Source organism: Macrotis lagotis, chromosome 4 (genome assembly GCF_037893015.1).
Source record: "Macrotis lagotis isolate mMagLag1 chromosome 4, bilby.v1.9.chrom.fasta, whole genome shotgun sequence".
Classification (NCBI taxonomy): domain Eukaryota; kingdom Metazoa; phylum Chordata; class Mammalia; order Peramelemorphia; family Peramelidae; genus Macrotis; species Macrotis lagotis.
The window spans coordinates 171,647,716-171,670,058 of NC_133661.1; the positions used below are offsets into that span (position 1 = coordinate 171,647,716).

Below are 22,343 nucleotides of genomic sequence, written 5' to 3' on the forward strand. Positions count from 1 at the left end.
AGATTTCCTCTTTCATTAGCTTGTCTTTTAGTTTGACTAGCTTGCCATTTAATTAAGTTGATAAAACATGTTAAATGAAAATGAAAAAAATGTTTGAAGTAAGCCTTGGAAAATATTAAATTATACTTTTAATAATAATTGCTTTTTAGCTTGCAGATCATCAAAGTGAGTCAACAGCAACATGACAAAGATTCTTATGTAGTGACAGGAAGTGTAGTTTGCCATTTTAATTGCTTCAGATGAGCATTACAGCTATGTTCTAATTGCTGTCTTCTTTTTCTTCTTAGATGCCTAAAGGTTCAGATGACACCTGGGCCCAGAAGTTGTACAACACACATTTGAACAAATGTGCACTCTTTGAAAAGCCCCGAATGTCAAACAAAGCTTTTATCATTCAGCATTTTGCTGACAAAGTAAGAATGCTTTGCTGTAGATTGTTTTTATTTATTTCTTTTAAACTTTTCCTTCTTTCATAAAGGTTTTAGGGACAGGAATAGGACCTGACCCTCTGGTTTCATTAATATAGGGAATGCTCCAGTGGGGAAACACTCTCTATCAATACAAGTTTATACATTCTCTACAAATTATAGTTATGGAGAGTTGTCTAGAATATACAGGTCAGCCTGTACTTTTTTTTTTTAGGTTTTTGCAAGGCAAATGGGGTTAAGTGGCTTGCCCAAGGCCACACAGCTAGGTAATTATTAAGTGTCTGAGACCAGATTTGAACCCAGGTACTCCTGACTCCAAGGCTGGTGCTTTCACTGCCAATGTGTGTCATAGAAAAGACTTGAACTTAAGATTTCTATCTACTCTGCAGGATTTTCTCTCAATCTTTAGCTTTGTGGATTGATTAGCCTATATTGAATTATATTGTTTACTTGTTTATATTTCAATTCCATTTGAATTTTGCTGTTAAATAATTGAGAGACTGCAGATAGGGAGTGGAGGTAGAGATGGTGAGTGAATCTAGGTTACTTACTGTCTTTGCAAAGGTTACGTATACGGACTGTCTCTCCAGTTTTGCTGTGATCTTGACTGGAAACTTTGAGATATCCCTTAAAGAGATAGAGCTTTTAATTTTGAAAGTTGGCTGATGAGGTTGATAATCCTTAGCGGATGAAACATACGAATTTATCCCTGAAATGACACCATGGAATTTTCTAATTTTACTTGTCTCCCCAAATTCTATCTCTAATCTTTATTAACTCTACTTTGTCTCCTCCAACCAACCATTTATTCTCACTTTTTTTCACTAAAGCAACCTCTTTTCTAAAGGGGAAATTCCTTTCTGCCAGATGGTTTGTTCCAAGTCACAAGGATATATGATTTTGGCATGGGAGGAAGGAAAGGAAGTAGTGGGACAAATGATAAGCTTCAGGCATTATGAATTGCCTGCTTGTGGAGGGAAAAGGAGTTTGGTTCCTTCCTACATTCATTAAAAGTGTTAAGTATAAGGCAGAGCCAAGATGGCAGAGTAAAGGCAGGAATTCCCACAAGCTCTCCCCCAGACCACTCCAAATACCTTTAAATAAAGACTGTAACTAAATTCTAGAGTGGCAGAATCACAAAAAAACTGAGTAAAACAATTTTCCAGCTTAAGATAACTTGAAAGATCTGTTACACTGAGGGTCAGAAAGGACCCACTATGCAGCCTGATCACGCCAGAATGAACTGACTCCAGCCCTCCAGCAACAGTCTATGGGGTGCCTGGGTCTATAGCAGCAGTGGTGATTTATAGACTTCTCAGTCCAAGGATTGCCAAGGACAATTGAGAAAAGTAGTGGGAAAATTGTCACACCAGAGTGAGCACAGAGCCCAGTCCAGCACAGACCTTGGCACTACCCCAGTCCGTGGAATCAGAAGCAGTCCTGGAGAACTACTTGGCAACCTCTTCAAGAGAGCTCAACCCATGGAAAGTAAGGGGTTTTGGGGAGATTGCAAAGGTGTCTGCTTTCCCTGGGGCAGGACTCTGTGGCTTTACCCATAGTCAGATCCAGCTCCCAGTCTGGGGTCCCAGTCTCAGGAAAAGGAGCTCTACTGCCACAGCAGAGCAGAAACTTTCCTCATAGTTCCAGGGCAGAAAGGAATGCTTGTCATTAGAGCTACTCATAAGACCTTGGAGGAATTAAAATCCCTGGGGAGTATCCCTGAAAACAGCTGCAAAACCCCTCAAAAGCTTGAGATAGTGTATCCTTTACCCTGGAAGCAGAACTCCACATTAACAAAGAGTTAAAATCAAGTCATAGGCTAGGGAAAAATGAACAAACAATAGAAGAAAAAGTCTGACCGTGGACGATTGCTTTGGTCCTATAAGAATCAAAATACACACTCAGAAGATAACACAGTCAAAGCTTCTGTATCCAGCTCCTCCAAGAAGAATATGAATTGGTCTCAGGTTATGGAAGAGCTCAGAAAACATTTTGAAAATCAAGCAACGACAACAGAGGAAAAATTGGGAAAAGAAATGAGAGCCATGTGGGAAAAATAATGAAAACCAAGTCAGCAGCTTGGTGAAGGAAATTAGAAAAAAATACTGAAGAAAATAACATCTTAGAAATGGTTGGGGTCAAATGGAAAAAGCATTTTTAAAGGTCAGTGAGGAGAAGGATGCTTAAAAAGAATTGACCAGATGGAAAAGGAGATACAAAAGTTCTCTAAAGAAAATAATTCCTTCAAATGTAGAATGGGAACCAAGGGAAGCTGATGACTTTGTGAGAGATCAAGAAGCAATAAAACAAAACCAAAAGAATGGAAAACCAAAAATATGTGAAATATCTCATTGGAAAACAGATTTAATTTAAGAATTATTTGATTGCCTGAAAGTCATGACTAAAAACAAGCCACTAGGCATCATTCTAAAAGAAATTCCCTAGAAAAAATTGCCCAGATACCCTAGAAGCAAAGGGCAAAATTGAAATTGAGGGAATCCACTGATCACCCCCTGAAAGAGATCCCAAAGTGAGAACTTCCAGGAACATTATAGCCGAATTTAAGAACTCCCAAGTTAAGAAGAAAATATCACAAGCAGCCCAGAAGATACAGTTCAAATATTGTGAAACTAGTTAGGATAACACAAGATTTAGCAGCTTCCACATTAAGGGCTCATAGAGCTTGGAATATGATGTTTTTGAAGATAAAAGAGCTTGGATTACAACCAAAAATCAACTACCCAGAAAAACTAAACATATTCTTTCAGGGAAGAAGATAGACATTTAATGAAATAGGGGACTTTCAGACTTTCCTGATGAAACGATTTGAGCTGAACAGAAAGTTCAATCTTCAAGTTAGGACTTAGGTGAAGTATAAAGAGGGTGAATGGGAATGGTAAATTATGAGGGACCTAATGATGTTGAAACTGTAATCTTGGATGGGAAGATGATACTGGTAATACTCATATGAACCTTTTCATTTATTAGGGCAGTTAGAAGGAGAATATATAGACAAGGCACAGGAGGGAGTTAAATTTGGAGGGATAATATATTAAAAAGATGGTGTCTAATGGGCAAGAAAGGAATGTACTGGGAGATAGGGAAAGGATAGGTAGAATGGGGTAAGTTATTTCACATAAAGAGGAAAGGAAAAACTTTTGTAATAGAGTGGAAGAGGGGGAAGGTGAGGGGAGTGAGTGAGGCTTTACTCTCATCAGAAGTGGCTCAGAGTGGAAATAACACACACTCAATTGGGTATAGAAATCTATCTTACTCTAGAGAACAATAAGAGAGAGAAGGGTTGGGAAAAAGGGTACAGGGGTAGGGATGGGAGGGTTTTAGGGGATAGAAGTGAGGGAAGATTGTAGAGATGCTAGTCAGATACAACACACTTTTGAGGAGGGACAGGGTAAAAGGAGAGAGAATAGTGTAAATGGGAGATACTATTTCTCTTTCTTTATGGGGGGGGGTTATGTTAACTTATACAACATGATTATAGTAGTAATGTGTTTCATGGGTACACATTTTTAACCTAAACACCAAGTAACTTGCTTTCTCAATGGGGAGAGTGGGGTGGGAGGAAGGGGGGGAAAATTGGAAAGTCCAGGTTTTGGAAGTAAATGTTGAAACTTGCTTTTGCATGTTGCTGGGGTAAAAATTTTAAATAAAATATTAGGACAAATAAATTTTTTAAAAAAGAGTGTTAAGTGTAATAAATAGATCAGAGATCCCACTGATCCATAAATTACTGTCCTTACAAAAACATCTGGTGAATTTTTCTATAATTTTAATATGCTTGCATCTTATAATTCCATTTTTAAAAGAGCAATAGTTTTGATTAAATGAAACATTCCTAATATAGTACCCTATTACAGAGTGGGCATGTTTCAGAAGACATGTTTCATGCAGTAGATAACTCAAAAGCCTCTTCTGTTGTTTTTGGAGAGTTTGGTTAAATATTGAAATTTTTCCCATATGTTTGCAGGTTGAATACCAGTGTGAAGGCTTCTTGGAGAAGAATAAGGACACAGTATTTGAAGAACAAATTAAAGTTCTTAAATCAAGCAAGGTAACCATGGAAAATATTTTCCCCTGGCCATACAAATAATCAATATGGTCAAATTATAATGTGCTAGGAGCTTTTCCAGCTACTTGTAATGCAAATAAGGGGAAGAAAGCCACTCCTTGCTCTCAGAGAGATTACATTCTAATGGGAGAAGACTACATGACAAAAGAAAGTTGAATAAGGCTATGGGGTGAAAGAAGGGAAGGTACCTAAGGCTGGGACTTGATGGAAAAATCCAAGAGTACAGTCACTGGTAAATGAAAGATAAACTTTCTTCAGTAGAGGTTTTGAGAGGAGCTCCCTGATCTGCCTTCCAACCGGAGTTTCTGGGGATAGAGGGTACTGATCAGATGTGAATACTCAGTCTGTTGTTATTTTGCAGGATAATTGAGGTTATAGGTGGTAAAATAGAGAAATCCAAAGCCATGCACCCAAATGGGAATTTCAAATGTGTGAAAATTATTTGGATACTTTGTAGACAACCAGTTGAGAAATGGTAATCAAGGCTGCCTGCAGTATTCTATTATCATTTTCTTATTCTAAGATTACTTTTTAGAAAATTGGCTTTAGTAGAGTGTCATATGCAAATTTAGATATTGCTCTTGGAACAAAAACTTTGGTTTTCATTGGCTTTGGAAATATTGATTCTTGTTTTCAGACTGGATCATTTAAGTTCACAATGCTAAATTCAAAACTCAGGCACAGTAAAAGTGAAATTGTGATTCTAAAGGAATTTTGTGGGGGGAGAAAATCACACTTCCTTTTTCCTATCCTCTTGATTCCCAGGCAGCACAGTTTATAAACTTAATTAAAAAAAAATTATGATGCAAAAATTGTTTTAATTCTCTGTTAATTAGGTTTTAATTATAAATAACCATAGTTTTAGGATTTGTGATGAAACTACAAATTTGCAATAGTATTTTTTTTTTTTGCAGATGATATTTTTTAAGGTAATTTTACTTAGGTAGAAAATTTCCAAGCTCTTAATTCCCTAAACACAGATGATTGTCTTCCTAAGTTTCTTGATGAACTTTTGCATCAGAAAGTAATCATGAATGCTAATGAATCAATTATAATCATTAGTCATCTCTTTTTGTCAGTCACTCTAAGAAAAAATAATATATTTCAAATTGTCTTTTGCTTCCATGGAAGGTTTACTTCATGCAAAGCTTCTTATTAAGGCTTGGCATGTTTTAAGAGTCTTATTATAAAAACAGTCAAAGGGTATGAATTCTTGTTCTGTAACACAGATAGGCAGGATATTTATGCTGTTTTTGAATATATTTAATGTTTACATTATCTTAATCTCCAGATATACCTCCTTATCATCTCCCCAAAGAACCATCCCTTATGACAAAGAGTTTTAAAAAAAAAAAAGAAACTATTTATTGTAAAACTAACATATCAGCTTAGAGTTCCACTTTGCAAAATAAGAACATAGGTACATTTTCTCTTATCTTCTTCAGGGCTAAGATTGGTCATTAGAATTACAATGGGTTCAATTTTGGGATTTGGGGGAATTTTACATTTAGAGTGTTATAGTAATTGATTCCATTTACTTTACTATGTATGGGTTCATATGTCTTCTCATCCTTTTCTGAATTCTTCATCATTTCTTACAATGTAGTAATAATATTCTAATACATTATTGTATCATATCTTAAAAAAGCTATTTCTCAATTGCTTTCTTCTTTCAGTCTTTGGTGTAAATGCCTAGAAATGGATTCTCCAGGTTTAAGAGTTTAGAAATTTTTGCCAGTTTTAAAAAACTTAATTCTGAATTGCTTTCCAGAATGGCTGGAACAATTGACAGCTTCATCAGTGTTTTAGTGTTCCTGGTTTTCAATAGCCCCTTTCTTCTATAATTTTTGCTCTGTACTCTATGTGTGTTTGTGTGTGTGTGTGTGTGTGTGTGTGTGTGTGTGTATGTGTATTTTAAAAGCAGATTATGCATTTATTTATTCCTTTCTCTTTCTTTTCTTTCTCTCTTTTTCTCTTTCTCTCTCTTTCCATTCTAGATCTCTTCTGTAGTTAACATTTCTAGTAAATATTGAATAGAAATAGTGATAATGAATATCCTTACTCATGTTCTGATTTCTCTTGGAATGAATTTTACATCTTCAGGAAAGTTCCATTGATTTCTATGCTGTCTTGCTTTTTTTTTTTTAAATAGAAATGGGTGTTCTATTTTGTCACAAATTTTTCTTCATCTGGATATGGTCAATTATGCTTATAGTTCTCCTAGGATTGAATATGTCCTGCACTCCTAGTATGAATTCATTCTAGTCATAGTGAGATATATTTCTGTAATTTCCTTGGTAGAATTTTATTTAAAGTTTGTCATTGATATTCATCAGGGAAATTGGTCTACAGTTTTTCATCTGCTTTGACTCTTGCTTGTTTACATAGCAAGAACATATTTGTGTCATTGAAGGATATAATAGAGCTTCTTTACCTAATTTTCCAACTATATATAGTTGTGGAATTAATTATTCTTTAAATGTTTGGTAGAATTTTTAAATCTAATTCTGTTTTTTTTTTTTTAACTCCTTAGGGAACTTCTTTATGACTTAAATATCTTTTTCTATGATAGGATTATTTAAGTATTCTGTTTTTTTAATCCAGGAAATTTATATTTTTGAAAATAAACATCCATTTCATTTTTAAGCTTTATTAGCATATATCCGGTCAAAATAACACCTAGTTATTGCTTTGATTTCTTTGTTGGTTATGAATTCACTTTTTTTGTACTGATAATTTGAATTTCTTCTTTTGCTTTTTTAATCATGCATTTGATGACTTAATCTATTTCATTAAAAAATACTGCCTCCTAATTTTATTAGTTCAGTGATTTTTTTTTCACTTTCAGTTTTGTTTATCTCTTTGATTTTCAGTATTTTTAGTTTGGCTTTTCATGGGGAGGCTTAATTTGCTATTTTTCCTAGATTTTTTTTTATTTGCATGCCCAATTACTTGATCTGCTCTTTTTTTTTTTTCTTTTTGCAAGGCAAATGGGGTTAAGTGCCTTGCTCAAGGCCACACAGCTAGGTAATTATCAAGTGTCTGAGGCCGGATTTGAACTCAGGTACTCCTGACTCCAGTGCTGGCACTCTGTCCACTGAGCCACCTAGCTGCCCCACTCTTTTTTTTTTTTTGTAATGAAGTAGGCTTTTAGTGATATGGTGTATAGTCTCATATTGATGAAATTGTTGATTTTATTATTTTTTCTTTGACCCACTTATTTAGTTTCCAATTAATTTTTTTTATTTGCAAGCCAATAGGGTTTTAACTTGCCCAGAGTCACATAACTAGGTATTATTAAGTGTCTGCGGTTATATTTGAACTCAAGTCCTCTGGACTTCAGGACCACTACTCTATCCACTGTGCCACCTAGCTGCCCCCCCCCCAATTAATTTTTAATCTGTGTTTCAAAGGCCTTTTATTGAATGAAATTTTTATTGCATTTTGATGAGGACAAGAACCACCTAATATAGTTTTGCTTTTTTGACTCTACGGTTTCTATATTCTAATCCATGGTTAATTTTTGTGAAGGCACAGTAAACCAACTGCATGCTCCTCTTTATTCCCATTCACAATTAAATGGCAGCCAAGTACAACACTAATTTAGAATATAAACTTGTTTCCAAAGATTCATGCTGGAAGAATATGAGCAGTGTAACTTAATAAAATAGTGAGAAATAGGTTTTAAGGAAACTTGAACATCTTCAAGAAACTTTCAGGAGAACAATAAATAAAAAAGTAGGGCGGCTAGGTGGCACAGTGGATAAAGCACCGGCCCTGGAGTCAGGAGTACCTGGGTTTAAATCCAGGCTCAGACACTTAGTAATTACCTAGCTGTGTGGCCTTGGGCAAGCCACTTAACCCCATTTACCTTGCAAAAAAAAAAGAACCTAAAAAAATTTTTTTAAAAAGTAGAAATCTGTTAAGGTAATCACAACAAACTCTTTTCATCAACAAGGATAATAAAGTCTTCACATTTGGATACTATAGTCTCAGATATGCTGCGTGAAAAGGTTAGAATGGCACTAAAGAAAATCAAAATGGAAAATGAGTTGACAAAACTAATTATGGTTTATTAAAAAAAAGATCTGTGCTGTAGACAACTAAGTTTTTTATTTTTATTAAAGATATTATTTGAGTTTTACAATTTTCCCCCATCTTACTCCCCCCCCCACTGAAAGCAATCTGTCAGTCTTTACTTTGTTTCCATGTTTACATTGATCCAAATTGAGTGTGATGAGAGAAATCATATCCTTAAGGAAGAGACAAAAAGTCTAAGAGATAACAAGTTCTGATGACAATAAGTTTTTTTTTTCTGAATTAAAGGGAATAGTCCTTGAACTTTGTTCAAACTCCACAGCTTTTTATCTGGATATAGATGGCACTCTGCTTTTCAGACAGCCCAAAATTGTTCCTGATTGTTGCACTGATGGAATGAACGGGACCTTCAAGGTTGAATATCACCCCCATGTTGCTGTTAGGGTGTACGGTGTTTTTCTGGTTCTACTCATCTCACTCAGCATCAGCTATGCAAATCCCTCCAAGCTTCCCTGAAATCCCGTCCCTCCTGGTTTCTAATAAAACAATAGTGTTCCATGACATATACATATACCACAGTTGGCTAAGCCATTCCCCTGTTGAAGGACATTTACTTGATTTCCAATTCTTTGCCACCACAAACAGGGCTGCTATAAATATTTTTGTACAATTGATATTTTTACCCTTTTTTATCATCTCTTCAGGGTATAGACCCAGTAATGGTATTGCTGGGTCAAAGGGTATGCTCATTTTTGTTGCCCTTTGGGCATAGTTCCAAATTTCTCTCCAGAAAGGCTGGATGAGTTCACAGCTCTACCAACAGTGTAATAGTGTCCTAGATTTCCCACAACCCTTCCAACAATGATCATTATCCTTTCTGGTCATATTGGCCAGTCTGAGAGGTGTGAGATGGTACCTCAGAGAAACTTTAATTTGCATTTCTCTAATAATTAATGATTTAGAGCAATTTTTCTTATGACTATGGATTGATTTGATCTCCTCATCTGTAAATTGCCTTTGCATAGTCTTTGACTATTTTAGACAACTAAGTTTTAAGAACTCGTAGTATTTCAAAAAATCTGGTGGGAAAAGGGGAAAATAACAAAATCACAAAATAAATCCCAGACGTTATTATAAGAAAAGATGACCAAGAGAACATCAGTGATGACTGAACTAGGTGGTTCCCAACTGTACACAGTGCCCTAGTATGGGTCTGGGAGTTCTTCTTGGCGCTTTGTCCAGTCCTCCCTATAATGGAGTGTTTCTTTTCCATTTCTTTATATTATTTTGATTTTTTCAATTGTATGCAAAGATAGTATTCTTTTTTCTTTTTTGCAAGGCAATGGGGTTAAGTGACTTGCCCAAGGTCACACAACTAGGTAATTATTCAGTGTTTGAACTAGGTCCTACTGACTCCAGGGCCAGTGCTCTATCCATTGTGCCACCTAGCTACCCCAATAGTTTTCAAACTTTATCCTTTTTTGCAAGTTTTTATACCACCCTCCCCACTACAGCAAGTAATCTGATAAAGGTTATACATGTACAATCATGTTGTGATATATTTCCATATTAGTCATGTTGTGAAAGAAGAATCAGAACTAAAGGGGAAAAACCATGAAAATAGTATGTTTTGATCTACATTAAGACTCCATAGTTTTTTCTCTGGACAAGGATGACATTTTCCATCACAAGTCCTTTAAAATTGTCCTTGATCACTGAACTGCTGAGAGGAGCTAAGGCATAGTTGCTCATCACACAGTGTTGCTATTAGTGGTTAAATATTCTAATGGAGTGTTTCTTACAGTTTGGTTTCTTGGCCAAAATCCATGGTTCATGGAACTCTGTCCCTATGCCAATTTGAACTAGAAAAATTACTCACTATTATTTTTTATTGAATTTTCCCTTCAAGATTCAGTCTATTGCATTTTCTAGATCTGTTTGGAGGAGTTTTTTGGAAAAAGTGGCAGTGGAGAGGTGCTTGCTTTTCTGTTTCCTGATACTCTTCTATCTTGAATTTCCCTTCTTAAACTGAGCCTTGAAGGACAAAAAAGAGCTTATCTCACAGGAGTATTTTAGAATCAAATACAATTATGAACAAAAAATACTTTACAAGCTTCAAATAACTATATAAATGACCCCTTTCTTATTTATTTGGCTCTGTTATGCATATCTTCTTCCTGTCATGTTCATGAAGGCATTGGTATTATGACTTAGCTAAATTGCATATTCTCTCCAATACTTCAAATTTTAATTTAACCTGTAATAAAAATTTCTTGTTAAATTGCAAGTTAAATTCCTGTTAAACTGCAGTATTAAGATGAAAGTTTATCTTACATAATCAAACATTAGGCCAGCAATTTCTTATGGGAATTTTTATAAGAACTGATTCATAATGAATTACGCCAAAGCAGGAAATCAGTATATCTAATGTCACTAATGTAAATAGAAAGAATAAATTTACTTTCAAATCTTGTCGTGGAGAAGAGTTGATAAAATGTTAGCTCTCTCTCCTTTGCAGAGATGGTGTTTAGTTAGATTAGGGATGCAGAATATCATATACAGTATCACTCAGTTGATATGTCTTTTTTTCTTCACTACAAGGAATGGCTCATTATGTAATGTATGAAGAAGGGGTATATTCAAAAATATGGGTGACATCAAAGCAAAAGATATCAATAAAAAATTTTAAAAAGGATTTTCTTGAATTCAATGATCAAATCTAGGTTGTAGAAAAGCACAATTTTTATTCCATATCTTTTGTTTTATTCTTTAGATTCTCTACTCTTTTGTCATTGAATCATATATTGTTCATGGAGTTTGATTCTGAAAGCATTTTTCTAGGTTACTTTGTAGGGGTTTTTTTTTTGCTAGGTTTATGGTATTATTCCAGTTTTAATATTTTTCTCTTTGTGACATAGTTTAAGATGCTACCAGAATTATTTCAAGATGATGAAAAAGCCATTAGTCCCTCTTCAGCCACTCCTTCTGGGCGAACCCCACTCTCCAGGACCCCTATAAAGCCAACCAAGGTTAGACCAGGCCAGTCAACAAAAGAGCATAAGAAAACTGTGGGTCACCAGGTGAGAGTTATCTTCTTCCTTTCTTTACCCCAATTATGTTGTAAACTTTCCTTGTTTCTTCTCAGTTTAACCCATTAGATCATTGTTTGTGTGTGTGTGTGTGTGTGTGTGTGTGTGTGTGTGTGTGTGTGTGTATCCCTGTGTTTTTTAATCCCTGATATATAGTGTGCCACCTGACACACAATAAGTGCTTTAAAATTGCTTCTTAAATTGAATAGGATTTAATATTTATTTTCCTCAACAAAGTAAAGACTAACAAAATGCCTTCTGTAGGGGTGGTGTGGGGAGAGAAGCAAGAATTGAAGAAAACTGGGGCTGCTAGGTGGTTCAGTGGATAGAGCACTGGCCTTGGAGTCAGGAGTACCTGAGTTCAAATCTGGCCTCAGACACTTAATAATTACCTAGCTGTGTGGCCTTGGGCAAGCCACTTAACCCCAAGAATTGAGGAAAACTGGGGCTGCTAGGTGGTGCAGTGGATAGAGCACTGGCCTTGGAGTCAGGAGTACCTGAGTTCAAATCTGGCCTCAGACACTTAATAATTACCTAGCTTTGTGGCCTTGGGCAAGCCACTTAACCCCAAGAATTGAGGAAAACTGGGGCTGCTAGGTGGTGCAGTGGATAGAGCACTGGCCTTGGAGTCAGGAGTACCTGAGTTCAAATCTGGCCTCAGACACTTAATAATTACCTAGCTTTGTGGCCTTGGGCAAGCCACTTAACCCCATTGCCTTGAAAAATCTAAAAAAATAAAAATAAAAAAGAATTGGGAAAAATTGTAAAATTCAAAATAAATAAAATTTTTCTAAAAAACACATTCTACTAACCCTAATCCTATAAATTTTTCAAAGCCTAGCTCTGGCTGTAACCCCCTCCCCCCCATATTTTTTTTTATGAATCATTCTTTGATTAAGTTCAACCAGAAAAGATCTGATCATTCTCAACTCCAACAGACCTTTGATTTTGTACTAGATTAATTTTACTTTTTTTCTGTTTCATATACACTCTCATTACACAAGAGTCTAAGCTATTGAAAGTCAAAAACTTTGTCTTCTGTGTTTCTTAGTGTCCTACCTTCTAATGAATGTGATAGAGATTAAATAAATAATTGCTGAATGAATGAATAAATAAGGCAAATTTCCCAATTCCTTTCCCTAAGGACCTGAGACAGAGCAAATCCCTATTTGTCTTTGCTTCCCTTTGACTTAAATTTTATAAGAATCTCAAAGTCAAGTTTTAGTCTCTATTGTTTCTAGTCATGGATACTGTATTTGTTGAGATTTGGTTATTGGTAGATACAAGAGAGACACATCTGATCTTTATCCAGGGTGTGAAAACATCTTTATGGTCATGGCCTAACCTTCTATAGCCACTAGGATAAACTTCTAGGAGAATAACCACTTCCTGCTTAATCCTTTATGCTAAGCTCTATCCAACTCTACCTAAGAAGTGGGGTGGGGATATTTTTGTTAGGAATATTTTTCCCTTTGTAATCATTTTGCCTCAGGGCCTGAAGAATAATCTAAAAACAGTATTTGAAAATAGCATTCACAAAATATCAGTATTGATAAGTAACTTTTTTTTTTTTGCAAGACAATAGGGTTAAGTGGCTTGCTCAAGGCCACACAGCTAGGTAATTATTAAGTGTCTGAGACTAGATTTGAACTCAGCTACTCCTGACTCCAAGGCCAGTGCTCTATACACTGCACCACCTAGCTGCCCCCCCCAAGGAATGCATTTTTGCTCTACGTAACTGCCCTAAGTAACATCTTTTTAGGAAAAAGAGAAGCTTAGAATGTTCCTTTGCCCCCCTCCAGCGATGTCCATTTTGATAATAAGTTACCATCTGGTCCACTCCTCTTAATCTTAATAAATTGGGATTCTGCCAGATCAGGATGATGAAAAACGAGTTCCACAAGTGAGATAATTCTATGCTTTCTATTTCATGTCCCTGGAATTTAATAATGTTAGTGTTCAGGAGAAGCCTCATTTCCTTATCTGAAAATGAGGTATCTGGGCTAGATGGTGTCTGAGGTCTTTTCCAATTTTAAATCTTGGAAAACTTTCAGAGAGAGAGACAGAGAGACAAAGACAGAGAGAGGGAAAGAGGAAGACAGAATGGCATAATTAATTGAAAGTCAGCCTTGACATTAGGAAAATCTAGGTTTTCCTGGATGTATGTCTAAAAACTCTCCTTGTCCTAGGCAACTGTCTCAGATTTAAAATACAAATGATTGCTTCATCAGTTTGTGGAGAGTGGAGGGTATGTCTGTACCTGGAGTTTCCCACATGGAAGAAATCATCCTGTACCTTACCCCTCCACACACACATACACCAATCTATATCATACACCCCACATATCACATATACTCCCACACACATTTAAACCCACCCATATCATACACCCCACATATACTCAGATCATAGGAGTGTAGATTTGGAGTTGGAAGTGACCCTCTACTGCATTTTTCAGATGAGGAAACTGATTCCTAGGGATGTTTTATCTAAGCTTACACACATAATATGAGTCCAAGAGAGCATTTAAAACCATACCTTTGACTCTAGAGTAATTTCTCATTCCACTGTACCTTACTACCTCTTAAATTGTTGTTCACTCATTCAGTCATATTAACTTTGTTCATAGGTTTTCTTGGCAAAGATATTGTAGTACTTTGTCATTTCTTTATCTAGTGTATTCCCATTTTGTAGATAAAGAAGTGAGGCAAAAGGGGATTAAGTGATTTGCTTAGAGTCATACAACTAGTAAGTATGTAAGCCTGGATTTGATTTCATAGCTTCCTGACTTCAGATCCCATGCTCTTTTCACTGAACCTAGCTGCTTTTTTTTTTTTTTTAGATTTTTGCAAGGCAAATGGGGTTAAGTGACTTGCCCAAGGCCACACAGCTAGATAATTATTAAGTATCTGAGGTCAGATTTGAACCCAGGTACTCCTGACTCCAAGGCTGGTGCTCTATCCACTGCTCCATCTAGCCACTCCTGCTTCTTACATAATAACAAAGTTTTTCAATACTTTTTAGGCAAAAAAAATTTCATTTTGAGGAAAACCTCAAAACTGAACTATAATTTCAGTCCAGATTTTATGTATATAATACTTAAGTATCACTTTATATCAAACTATATGAATTGAAGAAGGGAAAGCAAGGATTTGTGTTTTCCAAATTAAATCTACAGGTTCTCAAATTTAAATTGCTGTTGCTTTCAATAGCTTTTAGCAATATCTTTCTGAATTTAAGAAGTCAGGATGATAAGGTACTATTATGTTTTGTACTTAGGGCATAGGAAGAGGCACATTGATGTAGTAGAAAGGAATCCACTCTTGAAAATCTGATTTAGATTTGAATTCTAACTCATTTGACTTTGGATATAATCCTTAAAACTCTCTAAGCCTTGTTTATTATGTCTATAAATGCCATAACAGTGGTTGTTCTGCCTCACTCAGAGATTTCTTTCCTTCATGTATTGTAAAACTCTAATCACGTCCACTAATATGAAAAAATTTCTAATCAAATGGAAAGCATGCACTTTGAAAATGAGATAGTCTATTGAAATCTGATTTTCTTTCACTGGTTTCATTCCTACTTTATTTTTTTGGTACAGTATAAAAAAAGTCCTGTGAATAAGATAATATGATCTTGAAGCTAATCTATCCCTTGCTTATACCTTTGTTTCCCTTTTTCTCATTTTTTTTTCATGTAGTTCAGAAACTCTCTTCATTTGCTGATGGAGACTCTCAATGCAACAACTCCCCATTATGTGCGCTGTATTAAACCAAATGACTTCAAGTTTCCATTTACGTAAGTTCATTTTTAACTTCTCAGTTGAGAAAAGTATATTTAATGACCCTGGGAAAGAAGTCAATGAGTAACAAGTCACTTGGAAAAGAAGCTACCATGGTAGTACCCACAATGGGTGAAGCTTTGGACTTGGAGTTAGAAAGACCTGAGTTCAAATTTAGCCTCAGATATTTATGGATCCTGATCAAGTCAGTTAGATTCTGTTAGTCTATTTCTTCATATGTAAAATGGAGATCACAGCAATACTTATTTCCTAAATTGTTGTAAGGATCACCAAATGAAATAGCATGTAAAGTGCTTTGTAAATATTAAAGCCTTCTAAAAATACTATTGGTATTATTATTACTATCTCCATTACTACTACTACCACCACCACTACTTTATTATTATATTATTATTATTATTATTATAGATTTAAATAAATGAGGACGAGAGGGGAAAGTGGCAGGTAGTAACCTAAAGAAAATTAAAAATTTCAAGTTTAAGTACTCCAGGAACTAGAGTATATAATCTTAGAATATATAGATTCTATATATAGTACTTTAAGTACTATAGGAATGAGACACTTAGAGATACTATCCTGCTTTATGGTTAGGTGTACTTTGGCACAAATCTGATTGTAATCTTTGTATGTTCATTTTCTCACGATTAATCATTAACCTACTTTCACATTTTTCTTTTACTACTCCTCCTATTCCTTTAGAATCATTTTTTTTCCTTTTTTCCCCCTTCTTTCATAGTATCATAGTTTTAAAGCTCTGATAGAGCAAAATAATGGGAAGCAAATTTTAGCTATAGTTCACATTTGTGGTTGGCTACACTTGATTCTTGCATATTAATAATTTTGCATTTTTACCTGTAGGTTTGATGAAAAAAGGGCTGTACAGCAGTTGAGGGCATGTGGCGTCTTAGAAACCATCCGAATTAGTGCAGCAGGATTCCCTTCCAGGTAGGACAGGTATCTCTTAAGTCAGAGATTTTGTTTTAAATGGGAACTATTCCCAAGTATTTAACTAAGCTTTTGTTGATTTCTTTTGGCAGATGGACATATCAAGAATTTTTTAGTCGTTATCGTGTGTTGATGAAGCAAAAAGATGTTCTTAGTGACAGGAAGCAGACATGCAAAAATGTATTAGAGAAACTGATACTGGTAGGAGACCTTTGTATTGACCTTTTGATTGACAGATTTTTGCCTTAAGAATCCATTTGATTTTGATTGTTTAAGGCCATTAGGAGCTTTCATCCAAAACTTTTGGTGGGGGGAAAGAAAACTAGGCTGAATAATGTAAAATTAGATTTAAAGAATGACAGCTGATTGAGATAATTGCTTGAGGATACAGGCAGACCAAAGTGTTTTTTAGTGTTCAATGATGGTAGGAAAGATTGATCAGAGTTCTTAAGTGTTAAGTGGCCTAAAACTGAAATAGAAACTGGAAATTAGTAATTTTTGACCAAATGATTTTCACCTTATCCTTTTTTTGGAAAACCAACAATAATAAATGCTTAATTATTTTCTTCTTTAAGACACCATGATTGATACTTGGGAGATAACAAGAAATCTTGCACTTAGTAGGGCTTAAGGCAAGCCTTTACAGGGGCTTAAAACTAGTTAAGGTAAATATATATATATATACACACACATACACACACACACACACATCTATGAGAGAAGAGGGTAGGTAGAATTTAGGGCAAAAAAAAGAGGGCATGCATTATAAGATCTGGATTGTGGGGCAGGAATAAAGGGAATTATCCCCAAGTGGAAAGGTTTTGAAGTAAGAAAGCATAGGGCATGTTCTTGGTTCAGTGAATAGTTAGACTAAAATGAAGGTTTCCTTAGAGGAGACATAAGATTATAAGATATAATGAGAGATGAAATCAGTCAAGGCCTTGAAATCCAGAAATTTGTCTTCTTTAAATAATCAAGGTTGCATGAATTTTATATCCCAGACAGAATGTTCTATTTGCTCTTGTTCCCTTGTGAGTGACATTACCTTTTTTTTTTTTTTTACTCCATGTCTTTTTGCAAATGACCTTCCAAATCTGGAATATTTTCCCTCCTCCCCTCTGCTGCATATCGTCACCAGTTCCCTTCCAAGTGTGGTTGGAGGGCCACTTCCTGGAGAAAGCTCCTCATGGTTCCCCTGATTGTTGGTTCTTCATCCCTCTACCTTTTAAACAACAATAACAACAATATATGCTTTCTGCTACAGTAAAATCTAAGCTCCTTGAGCAAATACTTGTATTTTTTCTGTCTTTATAGTCTAGCAACTAGCACTGTATCTTGTTGACTTTGGAAGTTTCTATGAAGGATGAATCTGGAATAATTTTTACTTTTTTTGAGTTGCATTCTGTTTTTTATTAGAATTTCATTTTAGTTCATTTTGAATATTTATTTAGAATATTGTTTCATTTTGTGCTCATTGTAATTATTATCTTTAACTCAATGTAAAATTGTCTCCAGGTAGAGATACAACTTAGTTCTCTTTCTCACAGTTACTTGGATAGGAAATGTTAATGTGAGTTGAGCATGCAGGGAAAATGAAAACACTTAGTATTTCTATTTGCCTATAAGGCAAAAATCCTTCCTATTTCTGTTACTTGTTATATTCTACTTGCTTAATGAGTCTTGGTACTGAGGTTAAAGATAGGATGGGAAAAGAGGCAATGTGTGACCCTAGACCCAGTTTTGTTGGGACTTCAAGGTAGGAGTGGTAATGCTTTTATACATATCCTATAATTTCAGTTTTAGAACCAGTCAGTGATTCTACAGATATTATGATCCCCATTTACAAATAAGGAAACTGAGACTCAGGTCACATGACTTACTCATGATCATGTAGCTTGTATTAGAGGCAGGATTTGAATCTAGGTTTTCCTTATTCCGAGTTCAACTCTCTATCCATGATTCAGTATTTCCTCTAAGAATTTATACAGAGGAGTTTTGCTGAGGTAAGTGGCATACATATTGAGTTATAGTTTGATTCTAATGCATAGAACCTCTGAGAGAAGAAAGAAGGCCCCTAGGGATTGGTTTAGGATAGTGGTCAGAGAAGGGAGAGGGAAGGAGAAGCATTCTAGTTTTTGTTTGTTTTAATCTAACATGTATTTATTTACTATATATACCAGATGCAAAGAGAAACCAAAAATCTCCTTCCCCTCTTATTTGTATTCCATTCCAACCTCTAGAGGATTGTATACTGACTTTATGTGTTTCTGTAGAAATTAAAATCTACAAGCATTCAATAAGCAACTACTATAGACTAGAAACAATGCAACAGGCCAAGAAGAAAACAGTCCCTGCCCTCAAGGAGCTCACATTTTAACCTTGGAAAATCATTGTATACACTTATGTTAATCTAAAAATACATGATAAAGTCATAAGGTCCTGATTAAGGTGAAACTTTCTGATTTTTTTTTTCTTCTGTATACTATCCTTATGTCAGTGAATAATTGTCTATCTTTTCTGTGTCCTATTAGGAATTTGGATCATGTGAGTGCATTTTAGACTGCTTTTTCATTGAATGGTTCACCTCACACACACTTCACTTCTTGGCCTAGCATAGAGTATCTGCACACTCAGAAGTAAGGGCGTACCTATTGTTCATAGAGGAATAGATCATATGGAGCAGTGGGTTTGGAACCTAAAGAATATGATTTAAATCCTGCCGCCTCCTTCTCCATGTCTTAATTGTCAGACCTTGGCCAAGCTGTAATTGATCAATGCCCTTAGTTTCCTTAGTTTTGAAATTAAAAGTGCAGATCTCTTAACTCTAAAGACCTAGGTGCTGTATTGACCTTCATTTTCTAAAAATGACTTTGAACTTGTTAGAAGATCTTGAATTTTTCCTCTTTTAAATTTAATTTATTTAAAATTTAAAAAAGACCTCAATAACACTATAGTTGAAACAAAAAATAATGATTTTAAAGAAAAGCTAATTTTCTCTAATTTTGTGTACTTTAGACTTATCTTATCCTTGGTGTTTTTGTCCCCTCAGCTTTCACCTGGAATACAGACATTTACAGCATGAATCAATCAAAGAAAATATCAACATCTCCATTTCTCTGAGATGTTTAAAATATAAACAAGCTAGCAAAAATCTACCCCAAATCCCAAAAGAAAGTTTTGACCTCAAATTATATTCTCAGGTAGAAGACCTCTGGAAAGTATTTGTCCTTAAAATCCCTTCCATTTCTGCAACTTCACTAATCCTAGAAATTTTGTCCTGAAGTGCCTAGGTTCAAAATTTGGCTCCATTAGTTAATTGCTGTTAGATGTAGTTTCACCTCTTTACTGATTCTGCTTTTAGACAATCTTTGTTTCCCTTTCTGTTTTAATTATTTATGACCATTAACTTTGATTCTGAATAATCATTTTTCTCTGAAAATAGGATAAAGATAAATACCAGTTTGGTAAGACCAAGATATTTTTCCGAGCTGGTCAAGTAGCTTATTTGGAAAAAATAAGGGCAGACAAGTTGAGGGCTGCCTGTATCCGCATTCAGAAGACAATTCGGGGCTGGTTGCTGCGAAAGAAATATTTGCGTATGAGGAAGGCGGCTATTACTATTCAAAGATATGTTCGAGGCTACCAGGCGAGATGGTAAGCAGAATCACACCATCTGATTTTAGAATCTCCTAAGGGGGGCATTCAGAGAAGGCCATCAGCCTCTTTCTCTTTCCTGTGCTGTACTTGGGAATTTGTTTTCCAGGAGATTAATCATGTCCTTTGTATAAAGCAGCTTATCTCTCTTAAAATGACTGCTACAAAGCAGTATAAGCCAATGAATAAAATTGAAAGTCATGAAAATTTTTTCATACACTTAACTCTATCATCTGCTTTTCATATCTTAAAGAACATATCCATAACATGCATTTTGTATAGAGTAGATACCCAATTCATGTTTATTGGATGAACACTGAGTATTTTAAATGTAAACTAATAACCATTCTTATTCTTGTTTGTATTAAATTCAGCAATAGTTGCATAGTTAGTATTCATCTTTCCCAATTCACTTTTACTTTGTAAAAGTGAAATAGAAGGCACTCACTATCCATCCTTTTGAAACTGAATGCATTGAAAAGATACTACATTCAATATCTTGTTTTCACATGAACAGATTATGAAGAATAGCCTCATGCCATGAAATATTTTCATACAAAAATGTAATTTAGAATGCAAAAACTCATAAAACTGTAGGACCATTTCCCACAGGTGCTTTGTGGATTTTCATAATCTGGACTACTTAAAATTGCTTATCTCCTGTCTCTTCTTAAAGAAACCAAAGAAACCAAGTGTGGGTAAAAAAAAGTTACAAATATATTATCATGGCCAAGTTAGCAATGATTCTATTGAAGTGTATTTTGGATAAGTGAGGTGAACTTGAAAAAGTGAACTATATATATATGTGTGTGTGTGTGTGTGTGTGTGTATATATATATATATATAGATATATCTATATATATATATATCTATATATATATATATATATATATATATATATATATATATATATATGTCTGTCAATGAGATTCTAGATTAGATATTCCTTAAGGGAAAATAAAAACTACAGATGAATTTATATACGAGATGATTAGTGAACATTTTTTGTGACCATATAACAAATAAAATAAAATAAGAGTGGTATATCAATGTATATTAAAGACTGACTAGATTACATCTAGTTAATTTGCATATTGTTTATACTATAGAAGAAAGAACTCTGAATTTGGACCCAGAGAACCCTGATTTAAACATTAATTGTGCTACTAATCTTTTTAGACAAGACACTTCTCTGGGTCTTAGTTCTCTTAATTGTAAAACAAAAGAGTTGGATTAGATGGGGATCTGCCTTTCCACTCTGAATATCTGATCCTATGATTCCAGAATTTTATGTATTTATACACACATATACTTATATATGTACATATGTACAGGTCAGGAATATCTCCTTACATTTATGAGAGGCTGCATGATATGAATGTTTAAATATTTCTAATTATTGGCATTCCATTATTGCTTACTTTGAATAGCTACGCCAAGTTTCTGCGCAGAACCAATGCAGCCACTATCATTCAGAAATACTGGCGAATGTATGTGGTCAAAAAGAAGTACCAAATTAGACGAGCAGCCACCATTGTTATACAGTCTTACTTACGTGGCTACATGGCTAGGAATAGATACCGTAAGGTAAGCAACTTTATTCAAACTTCTTGATCATTCCTGTAATTATTGAATTATTAAATGTCCACAGAATTATATGCACCATATGAAATAACAGAAGGTATATTGCAGACATTATCTTTACCCATTGAAGGTATACTTTTAGACATGAACACCAAAATAAAAATTTAAGTATCTAATCTTATGTAGATTTAACATGTATTTTTAAAAAGTAGATAGAAAAATTTGACATCTTTTTTTCCCTATTCTAGAAAATGAACACAAAAGTATCTTTTGCATGATAGGCATATAGTCTAACAGATGGGTGTTTTTTTACCTTAAACATACTGATTGAATAATTTAATTTCAAGTAAGAAGAGACAAAATAACCAAATACATTTTAATTTTAAGTTTAGGGAAGTGATATATAAAATCACTCCTTGAATTTAGTTATCGTTTCCTCATACTTGCTTGCTGGTAAGATAAGTGCACAGTTCTTTTATAAAACTTATATTTAGTAAGAGGCTTTTAATACCTCATATAACAACAGTGTAAATCACAGTGAGTTCATATGATTGAAAACTGACACCAAAAAGTTATGAAACTGAATCAAAAGTAAAGTTGCTTTTTAAAAAGGTTAATTTTTTACATGATCTTACTACTTAGAAATATTTAGGATAATTTTTCATTTTGAATTTTTAAACTTCATTATTTTTAGCATTCTTTTTGAATTTTGA

The 22,343-nt window shown here is 34.7% G+C and overlaps 1 protein-coding gene across 4 annotated transcripts in view; it reads left to right on the top strand.

The window, feature by feature from the left end:
* MYO5A (myosin VA) overlaps nt 1-22,343 on the top strand; it is a 232,828-nt gene that overhangs the window by 131,108 nt on the left and 79,377 nt on the right. For all 4 annotated transcript variants that reach the window (XM_074234660.1, XM_074234661.1, XM_074234662.1 and 1 more), the window contains exons 13-20: nt 288-413; nt 4,414-4,497; nt 11,472-11,633; nt 15,346-15,443; nt 16,306-16,392; nt 16,485-16,593; nt 19,835-20,046; nt 21,477-21,633. In XM_074234660.1, coding sequence (XP_074090761.1) covers nt 288-413; nt 4,414-4,497; nt 11,472-11,633; nt 15,346-15,443; nt 16,306-16,392; nt 16,485-16,593; nt 19,835-20,046; nt 21,477-21,633 — 1,035 coding nt within the window. The remainder of the gene's footprint in view (nt 1-287; nt 414-4,413; nt 4,498-11,471; nt 11,634-15,345; nt 15,444-16,305; nt 16,393-16,484; nt 16,594-19,834; nt 20,047-21,476; nt 21,634-22,343) is intronic.